Genomic DNA, 21,748 nt, shown 5'->3' on the forward strand with positions numbered 1-21,748 from the left:
CGGTTTGTGTCCCTCTCTGTTTTTATCTTGTTTTTCCTTGCCTTCCCCTGGGTTCACCTGTTCTGTTTCTTAAATGCCACATATGAGTGAACTCTTATATTTGTCTTTCTCTGCTGACTTCTTTTGCTTAACACAATACACTCTAGGTCCATCCACATTGTTGCAAATGGTAAGACTTCATTCCTTTTGATCACCGGACAATATCCCATTGTCTATACCTACCACATCTTCTTTATCCATTCATCAGTAGATGGACATTTGGGCTCTTTCCTTCCTTCGGCTGTTGTTGATAGTGCTGCTGTGAACACGGGGGTGCACGTGCGCTTCGAATCAGCATTCTGTTACCCCTTGGGTAAATACCCAGCAGTGCAATTGCTGGGTCGTAGGGTGGTTCTATTTTTAATATTTTGAGGAGCCTCCATACTGTTTTCCAGAGGGGCTGCACCAGTTTGCCTTCCCGCCAGCACCTGGGATCCCCCAAAGGGATCCTCCTTCTCCACGTCCTCGCCAGCACCTGTCGTTGCCTGAGTTGCTAATGTTAGGAGCCCACCTCTTTCTGGTTTCACCCTGTGCGTTACCACCAGTTGCAACCATGCTGTTCCCCAGACTGATTACCTAAGGCCACAAACTCCTCCCACATATACCTGTCCTTCAAATCATCACAGGCAATGCCGCAACCGAGTGTCATGCTTCTGCATAACATCCGTGGGTCTTTATCTTTCCAGCCTCCAATCACGTGTTTCTCATCTCCCACCCCTTGGCCCTGGAACATGGTGTTTTCGAATGTTTGTTACGGTAGCCTCTGACCTCTGTGCGTGGTTGTATTTTTTTTAATAGAAATTTTTTGTATTATTTTTTAAATATGCTTTGTATGGTTTGTATAATCTCTGTATCATTGACTTAAACCCAGTTAGCAAACAAGCCTGAAATGCCTACGGCTGATAACAATGAAGGGCGTTTCGTACTCGTCTTCCTTTTCCTTAATGGGGTATCTGCAGATCCTCCCCACCTTATCCTTGTTCTGGGGCCCAGACGGAAGGAACAGCCCCCACATGGGGCACGCCATTCTCGTGGCAGAGGAGAAAGAGCACATGATGTGGCCTTTAGAGCTTTTAATTGGATGCGGCGGATGTGACTTCTGCTCACATTTCATTGGCCAAGGAAGTGACAGGACCACACCCGGTAGAAATGGAGAAGGAGAGTATAAGACTCTCCCGAGGACACGAAGACCATACTGGGGGATGCCACACCTCCCTTTAGCTTTCCTTCCTCATGAACACGGCTTTGAACTTGGATGTTATCTTGTTAGAACATGATGCGTATCTAAAGCAAGACGGGAACGGCCAGCTTCTCAGGAGATACAGAATATCTTTAGAGATGTGTGCATTATCTGAGGTGTGACACAACTTCCAAGCCCGTGAGGTGTGCATGGCGTGCGGAGGTGACGGCAGATGGCCGGGTGAGTGGGAGGCCAACTAGCAGGTGGCATTTTTTTTTTTTTCCTCCGGGAGTCTCAACCGAGGGGGATATGTTGCGCTCACTGTATCCCCAGTAAGTGCCTGCAAGTTCACGAGTATGCTTGGAGCAGAACACGATGGAAATGTTGCTCATCTGATATCCTGGAAAGCTGAGCCGAGCTTCCACACGGGAGCTTTGGGCTGTTGGGGCTTGGCAGCCATGCCCCAGGCTGAGTTCTCAGCCCCATGCGCCCAAGACCTGCTCATCCCTCTTTATCCCCACAGTTCGACATGCAGAGGATAACTCTGGAGGAGCTGAAGCACATCCTCTACCACGCCTTCCGGGACCACTTGACAATGAAGGACATCGAGAACATCATCATCAACGAGGAGGAGAGCCTGCAGGAGACCTCAGAGAACTGCCAGACAGAGTTCGAAGGAGGTAGGTGCCCCCGATTCCGCCCCCTACCTGGTCTGGGACCGGCCAACACCTTCACATCCTCGCTATGAAGAGTGAATTTACAGTCGGGGCTGGAGGGCCTTGTCCTGAAGCCAAGAATCCAGGACTGAGGTTACAAGATCCTTTCCGCAAAGATGCAATAGGTTCTTTTTTTCTTTTCTTTTTTCTTTTCTCTTCTTTTCCTTTCTTTTCTTTTCTTTTTTCTTTTCTTTTCTCTTCTTTTTTTCCTTTCCTTTCCTTTCCTTTCCTTTCCTTTCCTTTCCTTTCCTTTCCTTTCCTTTTTCCATTTTCCCCCCCAAACCCTGCCTTTTTGCAGGACCTCTAGGGACCCTGTCTTTCCCCAGTGGCTCTCTCAGGTCTGTGATTAGACGGGCAGCTTTGTGGTACTTTGCCGTTACTCACCAGGGCGCTGCGTGGAGTGGTACAAACTCCAGCGCCCAACTCGGGTCAAGTCCAGTGGCTAAGTGCGCGACCTTGGCCACCAGGTGTGCCTTCTCTGAGGGCGTACCCTGACCTATAAACATCAGGATAATTACACCTACTTCGCAGGACCCTTAGGAAAGGATTGCCTCTGTGCTCTGCTCCCTGAAGGCACTGGTCAGAAACAGCCCCATTCACAAAAATACTCTCGCGAACTTAACCCTGTACTTACAGAAGAAAGAAGCTTTCCCTGGGGCCAAAATATAGACCCACGAGAGGCCATTTTTCTTGGGCTCATGAAAGAAAAGGTAAGAAAAACAAAACAAAACAAAACAAAACAAAACCAGCCTACCTGATCCCCTAATCAGTAGAAAGTTCCAGGGAAGCTAAATAATTCAATCCCTCTTTCAACTTTGAAAATCAGAACTGCTTTAACAACCCTGATGAATAGAAAAAAAAGATTTTTTTAATGACATTAAAACAGGATATCAGGCCTGTTTAACTTGTTCAGGGCTGGGATCTCTTAAAGAGGTCTAGCCACTCTTTTCTATTCTTTTTCCCGAACACTTACACAAATCGGGGCACACCGTTGGGAAGCTGTCTCATAGCCACCAGGATGGCATTCGCCCTGCCTGGTCTCGGAGCCGCCACGTTAGAGCCGGCCGAGCGGGGAGTCTATGCAGAACGCAGTTAGTCCAGGGGGCCACAGTGGTTCATTCGGACCTGGGCCCCCAGGGGTCCTGTCCGGGCCACACCGCTGCATCGTGTGCAGGATTAAAGGCCATGACAGGAAGAGACGCTTCTACTCTGAGGTGATAAGTGCGATTAACTCAAGCCAGGGAGACGGGGCGTGGTGGATAGGGAGGGATTGGGGTAAACTTGAGAGCTGTGCCCCCTTCTGTAGGCATTCAAACATCTTTCAAAAACGCTGTGTGTGGCGAACAAAACCCAGTTGTGGTCCAGAAGCTGCCCCGGTCGGCCTGCATGTGACACGTGGGCTGGGGCATCAGTGGCTGTATTTGGAGTTGGAGCCACGCGAGACCACACGAGAGCAGGGTGGTCACAGGCAAAGCCACATGTGCAGCAGGACAGGCAGGGGGATCGGGAGGGTGAGTAGGGGCGAGGCAGGCAGAGATGGGAGGAACACCTGAGAAAACAGCAGGCCTGGCCTCCCCCATCCATCTTGACCCAGCTCTTTCCACCCTGATGACAGACTGTGTGTTCCAACAATGGAAGCATCGGGGGCTCCAGCCCCCCCACTGTCAGCAAATGCTCTGGAGATGGGAGAGGGGAGTATTTCTGGACATCTTGTTTTCCACAAGAGCCTTCGTTTGTGGATCGGTGTTTTGTTCAGAGAAATGTCACAAGTCTTAGTAATTTGGGAAAGGTCAGACTGCACTGGGAAGGAATCTGAACCCTAAGCAATGTCTTTTTATTATTCAAAAGCTCATATATTAATAAACTGAGGGAGAAAGGGGTTTCCAAATCGAAGTCTTCCTGAGTCCGCTCTAATTGATTCGTACGTATAACATGGGCAACAGCTACCAACCGTGGGGTTTATTGATACGTTCCAGTTGCTGTGCTGAATGCTTTAAACTTTGTGGCCTTCTTGAATAAGAGAAACATTGCTTTGTAATTAGCACATTGCTTTTTTGAATGCCCTCTGCAACGTGGATTACATGAGCCGTTTTGCTTGTTTTCACATCAGAGGGTTTTTTTGTTTTGTGTTTGTTTTAATATTATGTCAGTGCCGTTTGGCCTGAAATGTGAGCTCATTGGTTTGTGTTCAGCTGAGCTCCTTGCTGGTGCCCTAGGGCTGGAAGAGTCCATTTGAGGCCTTGTGGCCGACCTTGACCTCCTCCCTACCCTCCCAGGGAGCTCTTCCCTCCTGCTCTTGTTAAAATTTTGCTGCAGCAAAAAACGAATCAAACCAAACAACTTGGCTGCAGCAGGTATATACCCACGCTGATCAGCTCAACCTGGAAAGCCTGGAGATCCAAGGGGACTGGGAATCTTGCCTTACTTTATGTCAGAGGAAGGAACCAATGAAGAAACAAAAAAGAAACCTAAAAGTGCAGGTCTTTGCCCTGTCTCTGAGCAAGGAAGGATGAGCTGGTCAATGAAACTGATGTGCGGTAGAATGGAAATTTGTTTCTTTTAATTTTTTTAATGCTTATTTATTTTTGAGAGAGAGAGGGGGAGAGCACGAGTAGGGGAGGGGCAGAGAGAGAGAGAGACAGACAGACAGACAGAATCGGAAGCAGGCTCCAGGCTCTGAGCTGTCAGCACAGAGCCCGGCGCGGGGCACGAGCCCACGAACTGCAAGATTATGACCTAAGCCGAAGTGGGATGCTCGACCGACTGAGCCACCCGGGCGCCCTGGTAGAATGGAATTTAGAGGCGCACATCAAATAACTCTGAGCTCAGCAAATTGGGGGTCAAGACTGAGATTCTGGAGCGTAGCAGAGGTTTGAAAATGCTGATATGCACGACCTGACGTGGAGCCTGTTAGAGCCGAACAGGAGGCCTTCCTCAGGCCCTAGCATTGTTTTACACCAGTGATGATACTTTTCGCTTTTACAAATCTTGGGTCTGAGACTTGTACAAACGTGTTCAGGTTCTGTCCATTAAGTCAGGAAATCTCGATCATTCCTTCCACATGAATGGATGTGGGGGGGATGTGGCCCCCTTTGGTGGGAGAGGTTTATGTTTTTCTTTTTCTCCTTTTAGTTTTCCCTTTGGCTTGATTTTGTTGTCTTTACCCGTTTGGTTCTTAGGCCAACGCAAACCACAGCTACGCGTGCACGCACAGACACATCCACACGGCCCCTCACGCGTTCTAATCTGCCTTACCTTTACGGAAGATAGGGCTCTGTGATCATAAGGAGGCAGGAATGTCTCCATCTTCTCCCAGGGGAAGGACAAGAGGACTAGGATGAGATTCCAAGGTACACAGAAGGACAGCTTTCTTGACTTGTCTTCAGGAAACCCTTGAGTTGGGGGTTCATGTCATGTGTAGAACCCATTTTCCTGGAGCACCCAAAGAAGTCATCTACAGAAGCCCTTATTAAGGCCGGGAAGAGACCAGAAGAATCTAATTCAAGGGTTCTGAAGTGGACCTTTCCTTTATTCACACCTGGCTTCCAGATGAGAAATTATTCAGATTGAGTCAAACACCGGACCAAGTGTCACCCACCGTGCTGGGTGCTTTGGGCATGAGATCATTGAATCGCACTGAATTCAGGGGCTTTCCGGCAAAACCCGTCAGCTGGCAGTCTACCCAGCCCCCGGTCCAAAGAGAATCCTCAACTCAAAGTATGCCTTTCAGGTGTTCCCAACGCCCCAGATCTTTTTGAATTCCCTCATTAAGATCAATTATGTTCAATGTTCTGAGCTGTCAGTTTTCAATATGTGTGTTCTAACTATTTGGAAAAATAAATAGGTCAGCATTCACTGAAATGGGCTAGTTACCGGACTATGTGCCTACCCGCAATGCCCACTCACCATCCGGGCTACATGAGAGGTTTAAGACGTTTTGCTTCCGTGTGATTCCTTTATAATCACCAGACATTTCACTTTTGGAGAACAGAAGCCCAGTGACGCTGAGAGACAAATTCTTGTCTATTTGGGTCCAGTTGCTGACACATGAGGAATCGAGTGGTCTTGTGGTTGACCTTGTGGTCATCTAGTTGCCTGTCACCGGATCCTTATTAAGGGTTCACCTAACAAATTATATTATATATATTAAGTTTGATTTACCGCTTCTAATGTGTTACTGCTTCCTCCATATTGATACAGTCCAAGAGGAAAGGGACGGGAGGGAACTGCCTGGCATGGCAGCCAGGGGCGGTCACCTGTTAACACGAGCAACTCACCTGTCAGCGTGTCCTGGGAGAGAAGTTCTGTGGCCCCTCTGGTACAGATGAGGAAACCGAGGCTCAGCAGACTGGTGTCACTCGTCCAAGGTCAAATACCGGGGAAGGGTGTGAACCCGGGGCTATCTGACAAGGCCCTGCCCCTTCATTTGTTCCTCTGGCTCCCTTTAGCCAGACATAGGCGTCTCAGGCCCCCTTACGGAATGGCACTTCATCGTCACTCGTTTTTCATGTCATCGCCAGGAAAGTCATATTATATTTGGAAGTTGAGTAGAAGGCGCGGCAAGACTGTGTGTGAGCCCTTTCAAGACACATCCCCCAAATGTTGTCCCTAAATGGAATACCAGCTGTCAGATTTTTCTAGACATTCTGACAACACGCGCGGCAGAAGGAAGTAAAGCGAAATCATCAACGGTGGGGGGGGGGGAGAAATCGTTTCTGTGAAAGGCATATGGCAGAGCTGTTCTGCGCCATCCAGTGCCTCGGGATGATGGACGAGAGAAATAAATGTCAAAGGAGGGGACGCGGGCCGGGTAGCTCCCTAGCTCCCAAAGCATCACTGCGCAGACATGCGGGTTACGTGCCCACCCCTGGCTGGACTAGATATGTGACCCTGCATAAGTTCTCTAGAAACTCTCAGCCTTCTCTTCTTCACCTCTGCAATGCAAAGATTGGACAATGACGGTCACATCCAGCTTCAACAATTTCTGGCTCAGCGGAAGGTCAGAAAGAATTTGCAACCAAACCTAAGGTCTCCAGGCCAGCCATCCCTGCTGAAGCTGCAGAATTCCTATTGGGATGTCAAATGCACACCCAGATGGGGAGCCTTGTCCCATCACCTGGCCGTGCACGTTGGGTATTTCAGGCCCGTCCAAATGAAAAGGGCATAACACGTCTCCTACACCATCTGCTCTCGGTTTGCCTGGTGCCATGAATTTCCTTAAATAAAACCTGTTCTCTGCGGGTGGAGGTTAAGGTGGAGCGGAGGGTCCGTGGCAGGTGGTGAGACAGGACACAGTTTTCAGAGAGATTTGGGACTTCAGACAGAAAGGGATTTTTTTCTTCTATCTGGGAATCCTTCACAGCAGTCCGGCAGGAAAGTTTTCTAGAGCCACGAGTGAGGAGTGATGAGATTCCGAGACACGAGGTAGACAGCTGGAGGACTGGTTTTGATTAGTACGCCTGGTCGTTGAGGACTCCAACTCTGCACTCTGGACAGGCCTGGCTGAAAATCCTGCCTTGTCCTGTCTGAGGTCACTTGCCTGAGACACTTACATACACAGTAAGAGCCTAATGTTCTTCATCCATGAAATGGGAATCACACAATGACTGCCTCGTGTGGCTGGGACATGAGGTGACACGTGAGATTACTTTGTATAAGGCTGAACACAGGAGTGAGCACTCGAAACAGACAACGAAACAGAACTAGCTCATCCCTGGCCCCAGGTCTGTTCTCCTGATTTGATTTTTTTTTTTTCCCGGAGACGTCGTGCGTCCCCACTGCTAGAATGCCACATCGTCTTTGAAGGATGGCACAGGGACCAAATGTGCAGGGTTTGAACATTCTTCTTGACACCTTCACTCCTAAAGTCAAGTCGATGCCAACATCGGAGGTGCTAAAACTACCAGTCAGGCCTCTTGGTTTTAAGTAGCAGCAACTCAACCCAGACACCCTTAAACTAAAAAATATTGGCAAAGGGATGAACTTTGGCTGACCTGGATCGAAAGAGCTCAAGCGACATTCCCTCGTCCTCCCAACCCCCAGTCGGTCACTGTCTCCTTCCCAGTCTCTGTCCTTCTTTCCTCTCTGTTGGCTTCGATCTTGGGCAGGCTGTCTCTCCCCGAAGTGACAGGATTCTCTCCCTGAAGATTCACCTCCATTCCAAGAAGGGGCTCCCATCAATCCTGCTTGGCCCGTATGCCTAACCCTGAACCCAGCCAAGAGCTTGGCACACTCTACTTGGCCAGTCTGGTTTGCTGCAGGGGGAAGGTGGAGCCCTGGACCAAGAGTTCAATCAGTCTGAAGACTGAGCTACAGATCCCCAAACCAAAAGATGAATTACGTTCCCAGAAGAGGAAGGTCTGTCGGAAAGGCCAGAACAACACCTGGCCACCTCACCAAGGGTCCACAGTGGAACCCTCCAAGCAAGACCTGGCCGTCTGATGGCTAGAAACCTGAGACGATTTTATGGTAGAGAAGGAGCCAGAAGGAGGGGTGGCCCTTCTTCCCCTTAACAGGTATCATAAAACATGGCAGTCTCACTGCTATTCGGCCACATCATCTATCTCTGTCTCCAGGTCTTGCCTGGGGTACCTGAGCATTCTTGGTCTCGCTGATGTATAGAAAATTCACTTTCAGGGGCACCCGGGTGGCTCAGTCGGTTGAGCGTCCGACTTCGGCTCAGGTCATGATCTCGTAGGTCGTGAGTTCGTGTCCCGTGTCGGGCTCTGTGCTGACAGCTCGGAGCCTGGAGCCCGCTTCGGATTCCGGGTCTCCCTCTCTCTCTCTGCCCCTCTCCCGCTCGTGCTTGCTCCCTCGCTCTCTCGGTCTCTCAAGAGTAACTAAAAATATTTTTTAAAAATGACAAAAAAAAGAATATTCACTTTCAGGAGCTCTTAATTAGTTCCACTTTAGGCTATGGAAATATTCAGTTTCATAAAATCATAAAATGTGAGACCTGGAAGGATCACAGAGCAGTAATAGCTCCCAGACTTGGTAGTTCTGGCTCATTGTGAGAATCACCTAAGATGGGTTTTGTATTGTTTTGTTTTTAAACATTCCTGAGCCCCGAGCTCCCTGCCAGAAATATCACTTACATAGAGGTCTGTGTGGGGGCAATTAATCAGAATTGTTATGATTCTGGTTCGCCTCATTTGGGAGCCAAAGCCTCCAGACACGCAGCCCCATTTCGAAGAGACTGAGCCAGAGGGATTATGAGCCCGATACGTCCAGGGTCACCCAGCCGGTCCGTGGCAAAATCCGTGCAGACTCCAGGAGAAAACTCCAAGAGTCACTGCCTGTCATTTGCCGAGTGGAGCAGTGTGAATCTGTTTTGTTCTTTGTTTTGTTTTGAATGTTTATTTGAGAAAGAGACAGAGAGCAAGCAGGGGAGGGGCAGAGGGAAAGAGAGAGGGAGACACAGAATCGGAAGCAGGCTCCAGGCTCTGAGCTGTCAGCACAGAGCCCGACGCGGGGCTCGAACCCACAGACCGCGAGATCATGACCTGAGCTGAAGTCGGCCGCCCAACCGACCGAGCCACCCAGGCGCCCCTAAATCTGGTAAAGTAACAAAGCAAAACCTGTCTGATGCTTGAGCTCACAAACCCAGGTCCTGCCATATAGCATCCAGGAGTCTGTAGGTGTTCAGGACTTGCTACCAAGCTTTCAAGAAAACTGGAGACCCCACTTCTATGTGCTCCTGTGTCAATTTCCCCCCATGTTCCTTCTGGGCTCCTATGTCAACCACTCTGCTGCAAAGAGAGCTCGGGCCCCATGGGAAGAGAAACATGGAAAAGATTGCCAGCAGCATGATACATTCTTGCCATTTTCTGTGTTCAGTTGCAAGTTCCTCGAAAAGAGTTACCATATGACCCAGAAATTGGACTCCTACCTGGATCTGGACCCAAAAGCGCTGGAAACACGTCCACACGAAAACTTGTATAAGAATGTTCTAGCAGCATTATGCATAATTGCCCAAAACTGGAAACAACCCAAACGTCCATCAGCTGGTGAACGGAGAAACAAAAGGTGGCACAAAGAGAAATAAAGGACCAACACAGGCTACAGCATGCATGGGCTGGGCCAAGTTAAAGAAGGAAGACGCAAAAGGCTACACGTTGTACATTTGCATGTATCTGCTATGCCCGATGCCCGGACGAGGTATCTCCATAGAGACAGAAAGGAGATTAGCGATTGCCAGGGGCTGGGGAGGCGGGAATGAAGGGACGAAGCGTGACTTCTAATGTGTGTGGCGTTTCTTTTTAGGGTGAGGAACACATTCTGGAATTGGGTAGTGGGGATTCTTTCCCAACCTGGTGAATGCCACTGAACTGTCCACGCTAAAAGGCTGAATGTTACAGTATGGGAATGCCATCTCAATTAAAAATAAGCAAGTATTGACAGACCGTCTAGTCCATGGGGCGCCTGGGTGGTTCCGTCCGTTAGGCATCCAACTCTTGGTTTCAGCTCAGGTCGTGATCTCACAGTTCGTGGGCTCGAGCCCCAGGCCGGGCTTCGCGCTGCTGGTGCGGAACCTGCTTGGGATTCTCTCTCTCTCTCTCTCTCTCTCTCCCCGTCCCTCTCCCTCAAAATAATAAATAAACATAAAAAAAAAAGAGTCCGATCATTATAAAAATTTAAAGATCAGGCTCTATGAGAGCAAGACATTCAGGAGAAGCCTCCTAGGGAAGAGAGGTTTGGGGTACGCCCAGAAGAAATGAGAGGGAAGGTCAGCGGGCACCCCCAGCAGAGAGAACGGGCGCCAAGCCTTGGACTGCATCGCACAGTCTCGTGTGGGGATGCGTGGGGACCCCTGCTCACCTGAAACAGAAGCTGCTCGGCAAGGAGGCACAGTGGTCTAGGAGCAGAGGTGGGAAAGGGACAGGAGGTGGTCGGCGGTCCTCCCAGCTGAGCTGAGATGCTGGATGGCACGCGCTTCCCCAGCAAGAAAGCGTTTGCAGAAAGGTTGCGGGAATCCGAGGCGCATACTAAGTGCTGCTTTGGGAAGGTGAGTTTCACTGCAGCCCGGAACGAATTCACGAGGGAAGGGACCACGGCAAAGGTCTGGGAGCACTGCTCGGATGCTCACTCCAGCACGGGAGAAAAATGAGCAGACCTTTCCTCCAGCCCTCAGGGGATACAAGGACTTCTTGCACTTGTCTGGCAATTCACAGCTGGGTGTGGGTTTCACTTTTTGTATCCGCTCATTCATCTTTGAGATGATGCTCGACATTAGCAGAACAGTTAGCATCACCTCCTTGCACAGAGAGAGAAACTGAGGCTCAGAGAGGTTCAGTCGCTTGCCCCGGGGCTGTTCCTACGCGGTGGTTAAGAGAAGCCCTAACCCGGAGTCACAGGTCATCCTGGGCTGAGCCCGAGTTCTGCTGGGGAAGCAAACCCTAGACACAGAGTAAAACCCCAAACTGTAGCACAGTGCAAATGTGTGAGAGCCGAAGACGGGCCTTGAATTATTATCAACAAACACAATAACCCGGGACGGGCTGTACCGTCAAGCACATCAGGGGTTTGAAGTGGCTTTTCTTTGGATCTTCCTATCGCTGAGTGTCCTGTCGCTAAGCGAAAGGTCAAGAAAGCAGAGTTTGTGCAGAAGTTTTAAACCCGGGTGTTAGAACCAGACCCTGGCCCAAGCCCCACCTGCGCCATTGGCCAAATGAACTTGGACTCCACCTCGTGGAGCTTCAGAGGCTCCCACCTGTCAAGGGACAGTTACACACCCAGCTCTCACGGGGACGGCCACCATGCAGGTCTGTGATGACACGTGTAGAGCACGCGGCGTGCGCCTGGCCTACTCAGGCGGGGTTCAGTAAGTGAAGGCAAGTTTTGAAAAGGTTTCCGGGGGCGCCCTGGTGGCTCAGTAGGTTAAGTGTCCTACTTCGGCTCAGGTCCCGATGTCACGGTTCGTGAGTTCAAGCCCCGCATCCGGCTCTCCGCTGTCAGCGCGGAGGCCACTTGGGATTCTCTGTCTCCCTTTCTCGGCCCCTCCCCCCCCACATTTTTCTCCCCCTCCCTCTCTCTCACAAAAAATAAACATTAAAAAAGTTTTTAAAGGTTTACAAAAGAGAATTGGCACTCCGTGGGCACAAACATACCCTAGTACCTTCATATATCCTCACTCTTCACAACAAGGCAGTTTTTACTACTCCCATTTTATAGATGCTCCCATTTTATAGATGAGGAAACTGAGGCCGGAGGAAGTTTTGCTTGCCCAAGGTCACGCAGCCGAGAGGTGGAATAACTATGATTTAGACTTGGGTCTGGCTCCGAAATCATGACTTTTTTTTACTCTGCCACACGATTTATGACAACGTGAGAACTGGATGTCACAGGATTCTTGTGGAGGCACAGAGGCTGAAATGATGATGTTTCAGGGCCACCGAGAGGAGCAAGCTGGGAGTGCCACCCTGCTTATAGGACTTTGGTCTAGACTGGGATTTGCATGGCCTCAAGTACACCCTATTAGGTCTCCAGGCCTTTCCTCCTTCCTTATCTCTCCCCTCCTACTGCTTTGAAGGATTTTCAGATCAAAGGTGCAGCCGCTCTCCTGCGGGATAATCCTGTCGCCTGTAACCTTGTTTTCCGAGTGTCCTTCACAAAGAAGGGCTTCAGCCAAAAATTTCTCCCTCAGCGTAATCACACAATTTTTCTCGGCCTTCGCTAGCCCTCAGGAAGGAAAGGTAGATGACTGCCTTCAGAAGCATGTTTATGCTGAGGAACTTCCCAGAATAAATTAGCCAGCCCTCAGAAAGTGCCAGATACGCCATTTTCCCATCCTCCTATTTTCAGCCCTGGATCTTTCCTTCTTAAACGCCACCTCCTTTTTTCCTTACCGAGGGAGGGCTGGCACTTTTTTTTTTTTTATATTTGCCCAGTCCTGGGACAGGGGCATCTTGGCACCAAAGAAATCTTGTTCCTCTGGGTAAGAATTTGTAAGATTCTAAGACCCAGATATGATCAGCAAGTTGAGAACGGAACCAAAAATACTTTCAATCACCCAAGGGAAGCAAAAGCCCAGGGGATCCAGGATTAAAGATAACAAGACAGCACCCAAGAGGGGCACCCGGGTGGCTCAGTCGGTTGAGCATCCGACTTTGGCTCAGGTCACAATCTCATGGTTCGTGAGTTCGAGCCCCGCGTCAGGCTCTGTGCTGCCAGCTCGGAGCCTGGAACCTGCTTCGGATTAGGGGTCTCCCTCTCTCTCTGCCCCTCCCCCGCTCCTGCTCTCTCTCCCTCTCTCAAAAATAAATAAAAACATTAAAACAAAAAAAGACAGCACCTAAGAGTGCAGAAATAATCAACAAGTGTTGGGGGTGGGGGCAGAGCTGCGTCACGGGGCCCTGGGTCTCTGTGAAACGTGGCTTGCTGGAGAAACCCTCCTGATGTAATTTACAGAGGCCCCCTGACAAGCCCCCGACACCCCTTCTCTTAGGGAAAGCTCCATTTGTCTTTGGAAACATCCCCGGCTTCCCACTTCTTCCATGTGATTTCCAGGGATTTCAGAGGAGCCCCCGAATGTCAACGGGAAGACGTACTTGAAACTGAATGACTTTTAGGTTCTTGAACGGCATGTGGACCCTACCTTGACCTTTTTCTCTTGCCATTCTTCTTTCGTACAGAGAGATTGCAAGCAATATGAAGGGAAGTTGCATTTCTTTCCCCCGCGCCCGCACACACACCTCCTCTCTCCATGCCATAATCCGGTCCGATTCAAAGAAAACCCACTTTCCCTCAGCTGGAGGTTTGCAAAGGTAGAGTATAACATCCAGCAGAAGGACCTCTTTTCAAAATGGAAGGTAATCTGAAAATGTTCTGCTGCTCTTCTGACATTGGGTTTCTTTTTCTTTTTCCTTTTAAGTTTATTTATTTGTTTTGAGAGAGAAGGAGAGAGCGTGAGTAGGTGAGGGGCAGAGAGAGAGAGAGAGAGAGAGAGAGAGGGAGAGAGAGGGAATCCCAAGTGGGCTCCATGCTGTCAGTACAGAGCCCGACATGGGGCTCGACCTCACAACCATGAGATCATGACCTGAGCCAAAGTCAAGAGCCAGACACTCAACTGACTGAGCCACCCAGGTGCCCCCTGGCATTGGGTTTCTTAACGTCTGAATCTGAAGAACCATCTTCCCCGATACCCCCCACCCTATGTCCCTAACACACACACGCGCACACGAGCGCACACACACACACACACACACACACACCTGTCAGGTCCCCAGCAACTCAAACTCTATCAAATTTTTTGGCCCCACCTAGTCCTACTGAATCAAAAATTCTGGGGGTGGGGCCTAGCAATTCCCTAATCACCCGAAGAATTTATTCATTCATAAATTCCTGGCCTTCACCCCCAGAGATTTTGATTCGGGAATTCTGCGGTGGGACCCAAGAATTTACATTTACATCAAACTCCCAGATGGTGCTGTTGCCACTGGTCCAGTGAGTAGCTCTGCTGTACACAGCTTCCCAGCTGCCTCCAGGGCACAGATTTCTTTCCTACGCTAAGTGGTAAACTGTGTGCAAAGATCACGGATGCACAGACAGATGGGGAGGGGAGGGGGTGGTGCAGACTCAAAGAAGGAAAAGTTCTGGTATAGGAAGCAATGCATGGAAGAGAGATCTGTTCTGCCTCGGCACACTTGACCAAAACTTTACTTTCTGGTGATTTCCATCTCTCTGTCTCTGGTCCATATTACTTTCCCAACTGATGCAGACCTACCAATGGTTTCTTAAGGGCCTTATAAAAACGCTGTTGCAAGACGTAGCCCAACAAAAGGATGAAAAGAATACAATCCCAGGACCCAAGGGCAGACCCCTGGTGCCGCAGGATGTGGGGGCGGGGATGCCCTGCCTGTGAGAGGTCTGACAGAGCTTTGTGACTCTCTCCTGGGTTCCCACCGGTCCTGTCCACACAGCATGTGGACTTCACCGAAATCACCTGGTTAAACACAGATCTCTGGCCCCATCCCTGGAGTTTCTGATTCGGTAGACTGGGCGTGGGGTCCAGCATGAGCACCTGCATTTTCAGTAAGCTCCCAGGGATGGGGGTGCCTGGGCGGCTCAGTCGGTTAAGCCTCCGACTTCGGCTCAGGTCATGATCTCGCGGTTCGTGAGTTCGAGCCCCACGGCGGGCTCTGTGCCGACAGCTCGGAGCCTGGGGCCTGCTTTGGATCTGTGTCTCCCTCTCTCTCTCTGCTCTTCCCCCGCTCATGTTCTGTCTCTCTCTCCTTCAAAAATAAATAAACATTAAAAAAAATTTTTTTTTTTAAAAACCTCCCAGGGATGTGTATGCTGCTTGCCCAGGGACCCCTCCTTAGAACCCCCCCCCTGGCGAGCGTAACTCAAGTAATGCCAGAAGTCATTTAGGGTCATCCCGACCAGCAGCCACCCAAGAACAATTCTGGAAGGTAAGTTGCTTTCCGGCCCAGCGTGAATACGTAGGGAAGCATCTGAATCTAGCAGCTGCCTCAGAAATGGGAGCCCGGCGTTCTGCAGAAACCAACACAGCCGTGCCCGGACGGTGCCTTTTGCGAAACTCCAAAACGTTACATTTCTCTTCTTGCGCAGAAAGTCACTGGCGCTCTACTGCACCCGGAAGTTTGTACCCTCCTCTGAGCATCACATCTCTCTTGGCTTCTGGTCAAGTTTTGACTGTTTCGCACGGTTTGCCAGAGGACGTGGTGTTCAGTGTCCGAGGATGGTCCGGGGCATGCTTGTCGGTGTGACCCGTCTTCAGCCTCAGAACTGGGCTTGTTGACGAGGAGGAGGCCAGCCTGTCTCACTGTGTCATTTCTCTCTTCTCTCTCCCCCCTCTCCCCACTCCCCCACCCCCACCCCGCGTCTCCTTGCCCTCCGCTCCCCCACCCCAACCCCCACCCCAGTGCACGCGCAGAAACAGAACAGGCAGACCTGCGTCCGCAAGAGCCTCATCTGCGCCTTCGCCATGGCCTTCATCATAAGCGTCATGCTGATCGCGGCCAACCAGATCCTCCGGAGCGGCATGGAGTAGGCCGCCCCCCACCGGGCTGCGTGCCCAGCTCACCGCGCATGCGCATGCCCAGCGGGCAGACTCTGTTCCTCCGCAAAAGCAGATACGGTTGCAGACCAGGCACGGTCGGGCGAAGACCCCCCCAAGGCTGCAGTGCAACAGGTGTTGCCCATTCACTTCATCTCCTTGGCAGGGACACCAAAGGGCTGTCTTAAATGCTTTAATGGTTTTGTTTCCTAATGCAATAAAATAGCCAGGAGTTCCCAGTGACTGCTTCAACCACCCCTAGGAACTCTGAAGAGAGACTTCATTTCCATCCCGGGATTCCAGGGGCCACCCAGGCTGGCGGTGTTAAGAGAGCAAGGGCGAGGCGTCAGCCCGCGGCCACCTCCGTGCCCCCAGTCCTTTCAACCCCAGGGGTCCGCTGGAGACTCCCGGCTGCGGGAACCCTCAGTCCCAAGAGGCTGGCTGCTGGGTTGCTACGGAAGAGGGGGCTTCCTTCCTCCACCCAGTGGAGCCCCCCCCCACCCCCCACCCCAAGGCGTGAGGGGAAAGCCATCGAGCGGGGTGCAGCGCCGCACCCCTTCGCTTCCGTTCTTACTGCCTTTTCTAGAGGACTCTTGTTGGCAGAGTTAGGGAGCTCTCGGTTTCCGTCGGCACTTGGCTTTCTGTTCCTAGAGCCCATCGCGCACCAGCATTTTGGAATCTGCAGAGAGCCTTTCTCCCGGCTTTTGCCACCTGTGCTGCCATTAGTGGAAAAAAAAAAAAGCATTCTCGTGGGCATCCCTGTAACATAGACATGTAGACAGACGTATATACTGGGCTCCTTCGTGTGTGACATCCCCCTTTCCTAATCGCTTACTCCCGGTATAAGCTCGTCCTCCGACATGCGTCCCCGCCTCTTTCGGGTGGGCCAGGTAGTTCGGGGGTGGGGGGTGCGGGGAGGGCCTGGGACCCTCACACCCCACTCGCCCGGAGTCGCGGAGCCGGAACCCGCCTCCGTGCCAGCAGACCTCGGTCAGCGAAGGGCCTCGAGCACCTTATCTTCTCCTCCATTTCCAACTTGCTTTGTTAGTCGTCCCCCGAGCAAAAGAGAAATACGGTCCACAGTGGAAAGACGGAAACGTACATCACCTCTTGCAGCGGTCAGATTCTGCAACTGACTCGTTTTCCCCCCACCCGGGGAAACAAAGAGACGGGAAGCAGCGCAGCCAGCAGGTAATTCGCTCCTGCCTGCGCAGTACTTCCGCTGGGGGGGGGAGGGACCCGAAGCCCAGGGTCCCTCTTCAGTGGCATGTCAACCTGTAGTTTCCCGACTTTTCCCAGACGCCGTATCAGCCACCGCTATTGATTCAAGCTTGCACAGTCCGATCGGCCCATAACCTTTCCATACCGTGTTTTCCTTCGCACTTTTCCAAGCTCAGGTCTTTATTTCTGTAGTAGAATGGTGTCGCGCCCCTTTCTTTCCATTGCATCCTGAAGCTACGTGCTTTTTCCCTCTCCCTTTTCCCCTGTCTTCCAGTATGGAGGTGCCGGAATGTCTCATCTCTAGGTTTTGCGGGGGGGGCTTCCCCTGAACCCCTCCCTCAGGGTCCCCTCCCTCTCCGTTTTCTCCCTTTCCGCCTTTTCCAACCTGACTTGTCCTTTTAGGGTCTTTTTCCAGTTCGACTCTGCAAGCACTTCCTGCAGCAGCCTGGGGGGGGGGGGGGGTTGGGGGCAGCTGTAGAAACTTCCCCACGGTGGGAGCCCACAAATATTCCTGATGAGCACAAGTAAAACTAGGGTTTGAGCCATAGTACGGAGCAGGTGTGAGCTCCCGAGAGCCCTGGGGGTTGAGGGTCCTGCTGGGAAAATGCCCAGAGTCTTACCAGGAGTTCCTTCCAGGCCAAGGAAGGCAACAGCCTGCCTCTCCCCCTTGCCTGCTCCACCCTGCCACAATACCCAGTGCACGTCTGCCTCCTCTCTCTCCCCCTGCCCAACTCCCCACGGTCCCTTCAGGATGGGCTTCCAGAAGGAGGACAGGTCCGAGCGCAGAACACTAACACAGATGACTGCGTCATTAGTTTTTGCCCCAAGCGGCTTACCTTCCCCCCCGCCCACAACTGGACTTGGATGGGAAGGACCCCCTGAACCTCTAGGCCGTGCCTTCCTGGGGAGCCAAAGTAGACTAAATAGAGACCCCGGGAGGACTCCCAAAGGCCGCTGCCCCGTGAGAGGGGATCGCAACGCTTCTTCAAAGGCTGGCTGCAAGTTCTGTGCCTCCCCCTGGAGAACCAGGTCCCCGAAGGATGTGCGGCTTAGAAGAGAAATGAGCCGCTGTGCAGGGGTGGAGAGTAAAGAGAGCTCTGGAGAGGCACCAACAGCCTGTTCGAGGCCTCGGCATCCTCTCCCTGAACAGGACCCTTTTCCTCTCCCAGTGCCCCGCGAATCCTACCCAGGAGGGATTCGAGGAGCAGGCATCCCTTGCAGGGAGAGAGGACGAAAAGGAAGCTATAGAACTTTCCTCTGGGGTGGGCTGGCATTGACCTGCCACCATGGTGGCGTCACGCATGGCACCCAGGAGCTGAAGTGTGGGGAGACAGCCCAGAGTTAGAGGCGCTCCTGACACTTTGGGAGGCGAGAGCTTGTGTCTGCGAGGTTAGCCCTGGCTGCTTTGCCTGGACAGTCTTTCAGAGGTGTCGGGATTCTTTGTAAGACTTAAGATGTTGACTTTCTGCAGCCCCACCCCAGGTCCTGTCCATTCCACAGCTACTTCAGCCCCGTGCCCCCCCCCCCCGCCCACCCACACACAGCACTTATGATGCTCATGGTTAAAGCGTGGCTCATTCTTGCTGTAAGAACACGTGCCCCCCAGAGCACACAAGGGATGATCGGGGATGCATTTTGCTAGGGGGACAAGGGATGCAGACCCTGGTCTCCTTGGCCCCACAAAAAAGCTGTCTCCTATCGCTCCAGAAGCAGACAGAGCCCCCAGACAGGACCCAGCATGGGAACTATTAGAAGTGGCTTCCAGAATGTGCGTGGGTCCCACGTGACCAATCTGTAAAAAAAAGAGGGGGGGTGATGTTGCCATGGCAACCCTCGCATTCCACCCTGAGTTTGCCAAGGCACACAAAAATAGGGAACATTTTCTTAAAGAACACCGGGCTCCGGGCACCCATATCCCCCCTGGTGGGGTAAATTACTCTCAAAAAAATCTGGCGGTTTCTCTGCCTTCTCTGGTGTTTTGAAACCGTCCTTCCATGTGCTCAGGAGAACAGGAGCTACCTGAAAGCCGGGTGGTATTCTCCCCACCCCGCCTCCCCCCCCCTTCCCAGGGCCCAGAGCAAGGACCCCTTCATCTGGGCGAAAAGGCAGAAATGTCATTTGGAAGGCAAAAAATATTTTAAGCCTCAATCTTTAAAAGCATCTGTTCGCCTGTTGAGACGGCTCTCCCACAAGCCAGAAATGTGAACTGAAGTGAACTGAGGTTTACGTGGGGTCTTAGGCAAGCCCAGAGGCTTCTGAACTTTCTAGGTGTTTTATTTGCAGAGAACAAGACGTGTACCGCGAGGCGTGTCCTTTCTCCATACCTGTCCCCCGTCTCAAGTCGCACATGACGAGTGGTCTGTCGCGGTTAGCCAGAGAACCTAGTGAAAGCTGGCAAGGTCATGCTGAGGGTCATGCCCCTCACCTCCCATGCAGAGAATCGTTAAGTGATGCATCTAAGAACTGGGAGGGGGAAATTTCTCGTTCATTCTAAATGCCTTCTCTAGGCTTCAGTTCAGACTCAGGTTATAAATCAAAGCGAGTTTTGCTTTTAGCTTGTAGCTGGCAGCCTCCCCGGGACCATGACTGAAGAGGGAGGGTGTGATGGCCAAGCACAGGTCCTGGGGTTGGCTGGCCTGGCCACGTGTGTGGCTACATGTCATGAAACCCTGTTTCTGCTGTGCCATTTTCTCTCCATGGTCGCGGTCGCTGCTGAGCTCTGCTCCTCCCAGCTGGAGGTCCCCAACCAGACTGGGTCATTTCACTGCACTGTTTCTCCAAAAGCCCATGGCGATAGTATTACTCACCCTGCTCCACGGAGTTGTAGGGAGATCTGGAACCCCACTGCAGGGAACAGTCCCTTTTCCCATAGCGCCACGATGATACAGATGGGCCGAGCCTAGGCTTCCGGACTCGGGCACATACCGGTTGTATTCCCAGGAGGACTACTCTCTGGAGAACGTCTGTCTGCAGTGACCCGAGTTCACAACTTTCCCATTGGCCTCTTCAGGGATCCTCACGGGGCTAAGAGTCTGGAACCTTAAGCCCTCACCATAGCCGTCTTTCCTCACCTCCTCATTACTCGGCCGTCCCGGAAGGGGTTGGGGGGGAGGGAAAGATCCATCAGAAATAGCAAAGTAACATGTTTCAGCAGCTAGGGGTTTCCAGTGGAATTATTTGAACCACTAGCAAAGTGGAGGAGGGGCGGGCTGCCCCTTGTGGACCCTGTCTCCACAGCCATCTAAATGTCAGAACTGTCCAGCTTCACTTCATACTTCCTTTGACTAAATCACTCAGGGGACTGTCCTCAGCTATGTGGCCTTGCCACTGACACTTGGTTGGGGGAGGAATAAGGTCAAATGCACACACCAGCCACACACTTCTCTTAGTCTGCCGTGCTCGTTTGCTAATGCGCATGGCCACAGCGCATGACTATGGTTTCTACTTTATACTGGTTTTGGGACCCTCTTTCTATGGTCTCAAGGGACGCGGTGACAAAGCTCGGAAAGTCTTCACGGCAAAATTAATTTGATTCCGTTGGCTTGAGGTAATAGCCGCAAAGAATCAGGTTTTGCCAGTCCCATAAGACAGCCCTCTGGACCCGGAAAAGACTCGCCCAGCCCCCTGCCCCCTGCCTGCCCCGACTTTGGGTAGCTTAATCGGTTCAACACCCATGGTGGGTGGAGCCCTCATCCACCTCTTTTCCTTGAGCTTGATGGGTTGGCTTTCAAAACAGTGCTTCTCACAATGTTAGAAGTTATTGTCCGAGTGAAAGGGCTGCAGGGCTGGGATTTTCCAGGGGAGTAGAGGAGGAGGCTAATTAGGAAGGAATATTCCAGGGAATGAAAACTTCAAGGGTGGTGTTGCTGCATCACTGGACCTGTGAGAGAAAAAGGAAGATTGTGAAGGGCTGCAGAGGCTGGTCTCTGGACGCTTTCCCTGAATCTGTGGCCTGCGGGGGACTGAGTGCCACGGGGCTGCCCATCAACCTGACCCCAGTGACACGGGTGGTGGCAGACGTCAAGTGGAGGCCGTAGCTCGTCTTTCCTTGGGGGATGGGACATCTGCCAAGCTCAAAATGCCTCCCCCCCGGGGGGCATTGTGTCTGGGCTCAGACCTGTTGAACTGAGGCCAGGAGAGCAGAGGGTAGAGCCAGACGTAAGGGAGCACGATCGCGTGCAGGACCTCACGTGCTTCGGCCGCCCACCAGCCCGATCATTTGAGTGACGTTCCCTTCCTGGCCTCAGCTCTCTCATCGCTAAAGCAAAAGGAAAGGGAAACCAGAAGAGCCCGCCCATCGTGACTCTGTCTGTCTGAAACAAGTCAAGATGATGCCTAGGGTTGAGAGGGGCCGGATTCCCGCATGAACTGGGGACTGGCGGTTTCTTTTCTCACACGGGTCCCAAGAGGCAGTTGTAATAAAGGATCTCTTTTGGTGTCCGTTGTCTGTAGGTGAAACAATGCAAATTGGTTTCCGTCAAATGCGTGGTGTGTTGCAAGTAAGAGGTTTTGTTGACGCCCTAAGGTCTTGCTGACTCAAGGGAACATCAAAGATGGGCTTAGCCAGGGTGAAAA

At 51.7% G+C, this 21,748-nt stretch overlaps 1 protein-coding gene across 4 annotated transcripts in view; it reads left to right on the forward strand.

Annotated features, from left to right (window-relative positions):
- The window catches only part of CALN1 (calneuron 1), a 520,543-nt gene extending 499,062 nt beyond the window's left edge, over positions 1 to 21,481 (forward strand). For all 4 annotated transcript variants that reach the window (XM_053212930.1, XM_053212929.1, XM_053212931.1 and 1 more), the window contains 2 exons: positions 1,743 to 1,899; positions 15,819 to 21,481. In XM_053212930.1, the coding sequence (XP_053068905.1) occupies positions 1,743 to 1,899; positions 15,819 to 15,946 (285 nt within the window). In that variant the 3' untranslated portion in view covers positions 15,947 to 21,481. The remainder of the gene's footprint in view (positions 1 to 1,742; positions 1,900 to 15,818) is intronic.
- Positions 21,482 to 21,748: the final 267 nt, after the last annotated feature.

This window comes from Acinonyx jubatus, chromosome E3 (assembly GCF_027475565.1).
Source record: "Acinonyx jubatus isolate Ajub_Pintada_27869175 chromosome E3, VMU_Ajub_asm_v1.0, whole genome shotgun sequence".
Taxonomy (NCBI): Eukaryota; Metazoa; Chordata; class Mammalia; order Carnivora; family Felidae; genus Acinonyx; species Acinonyx jubatus.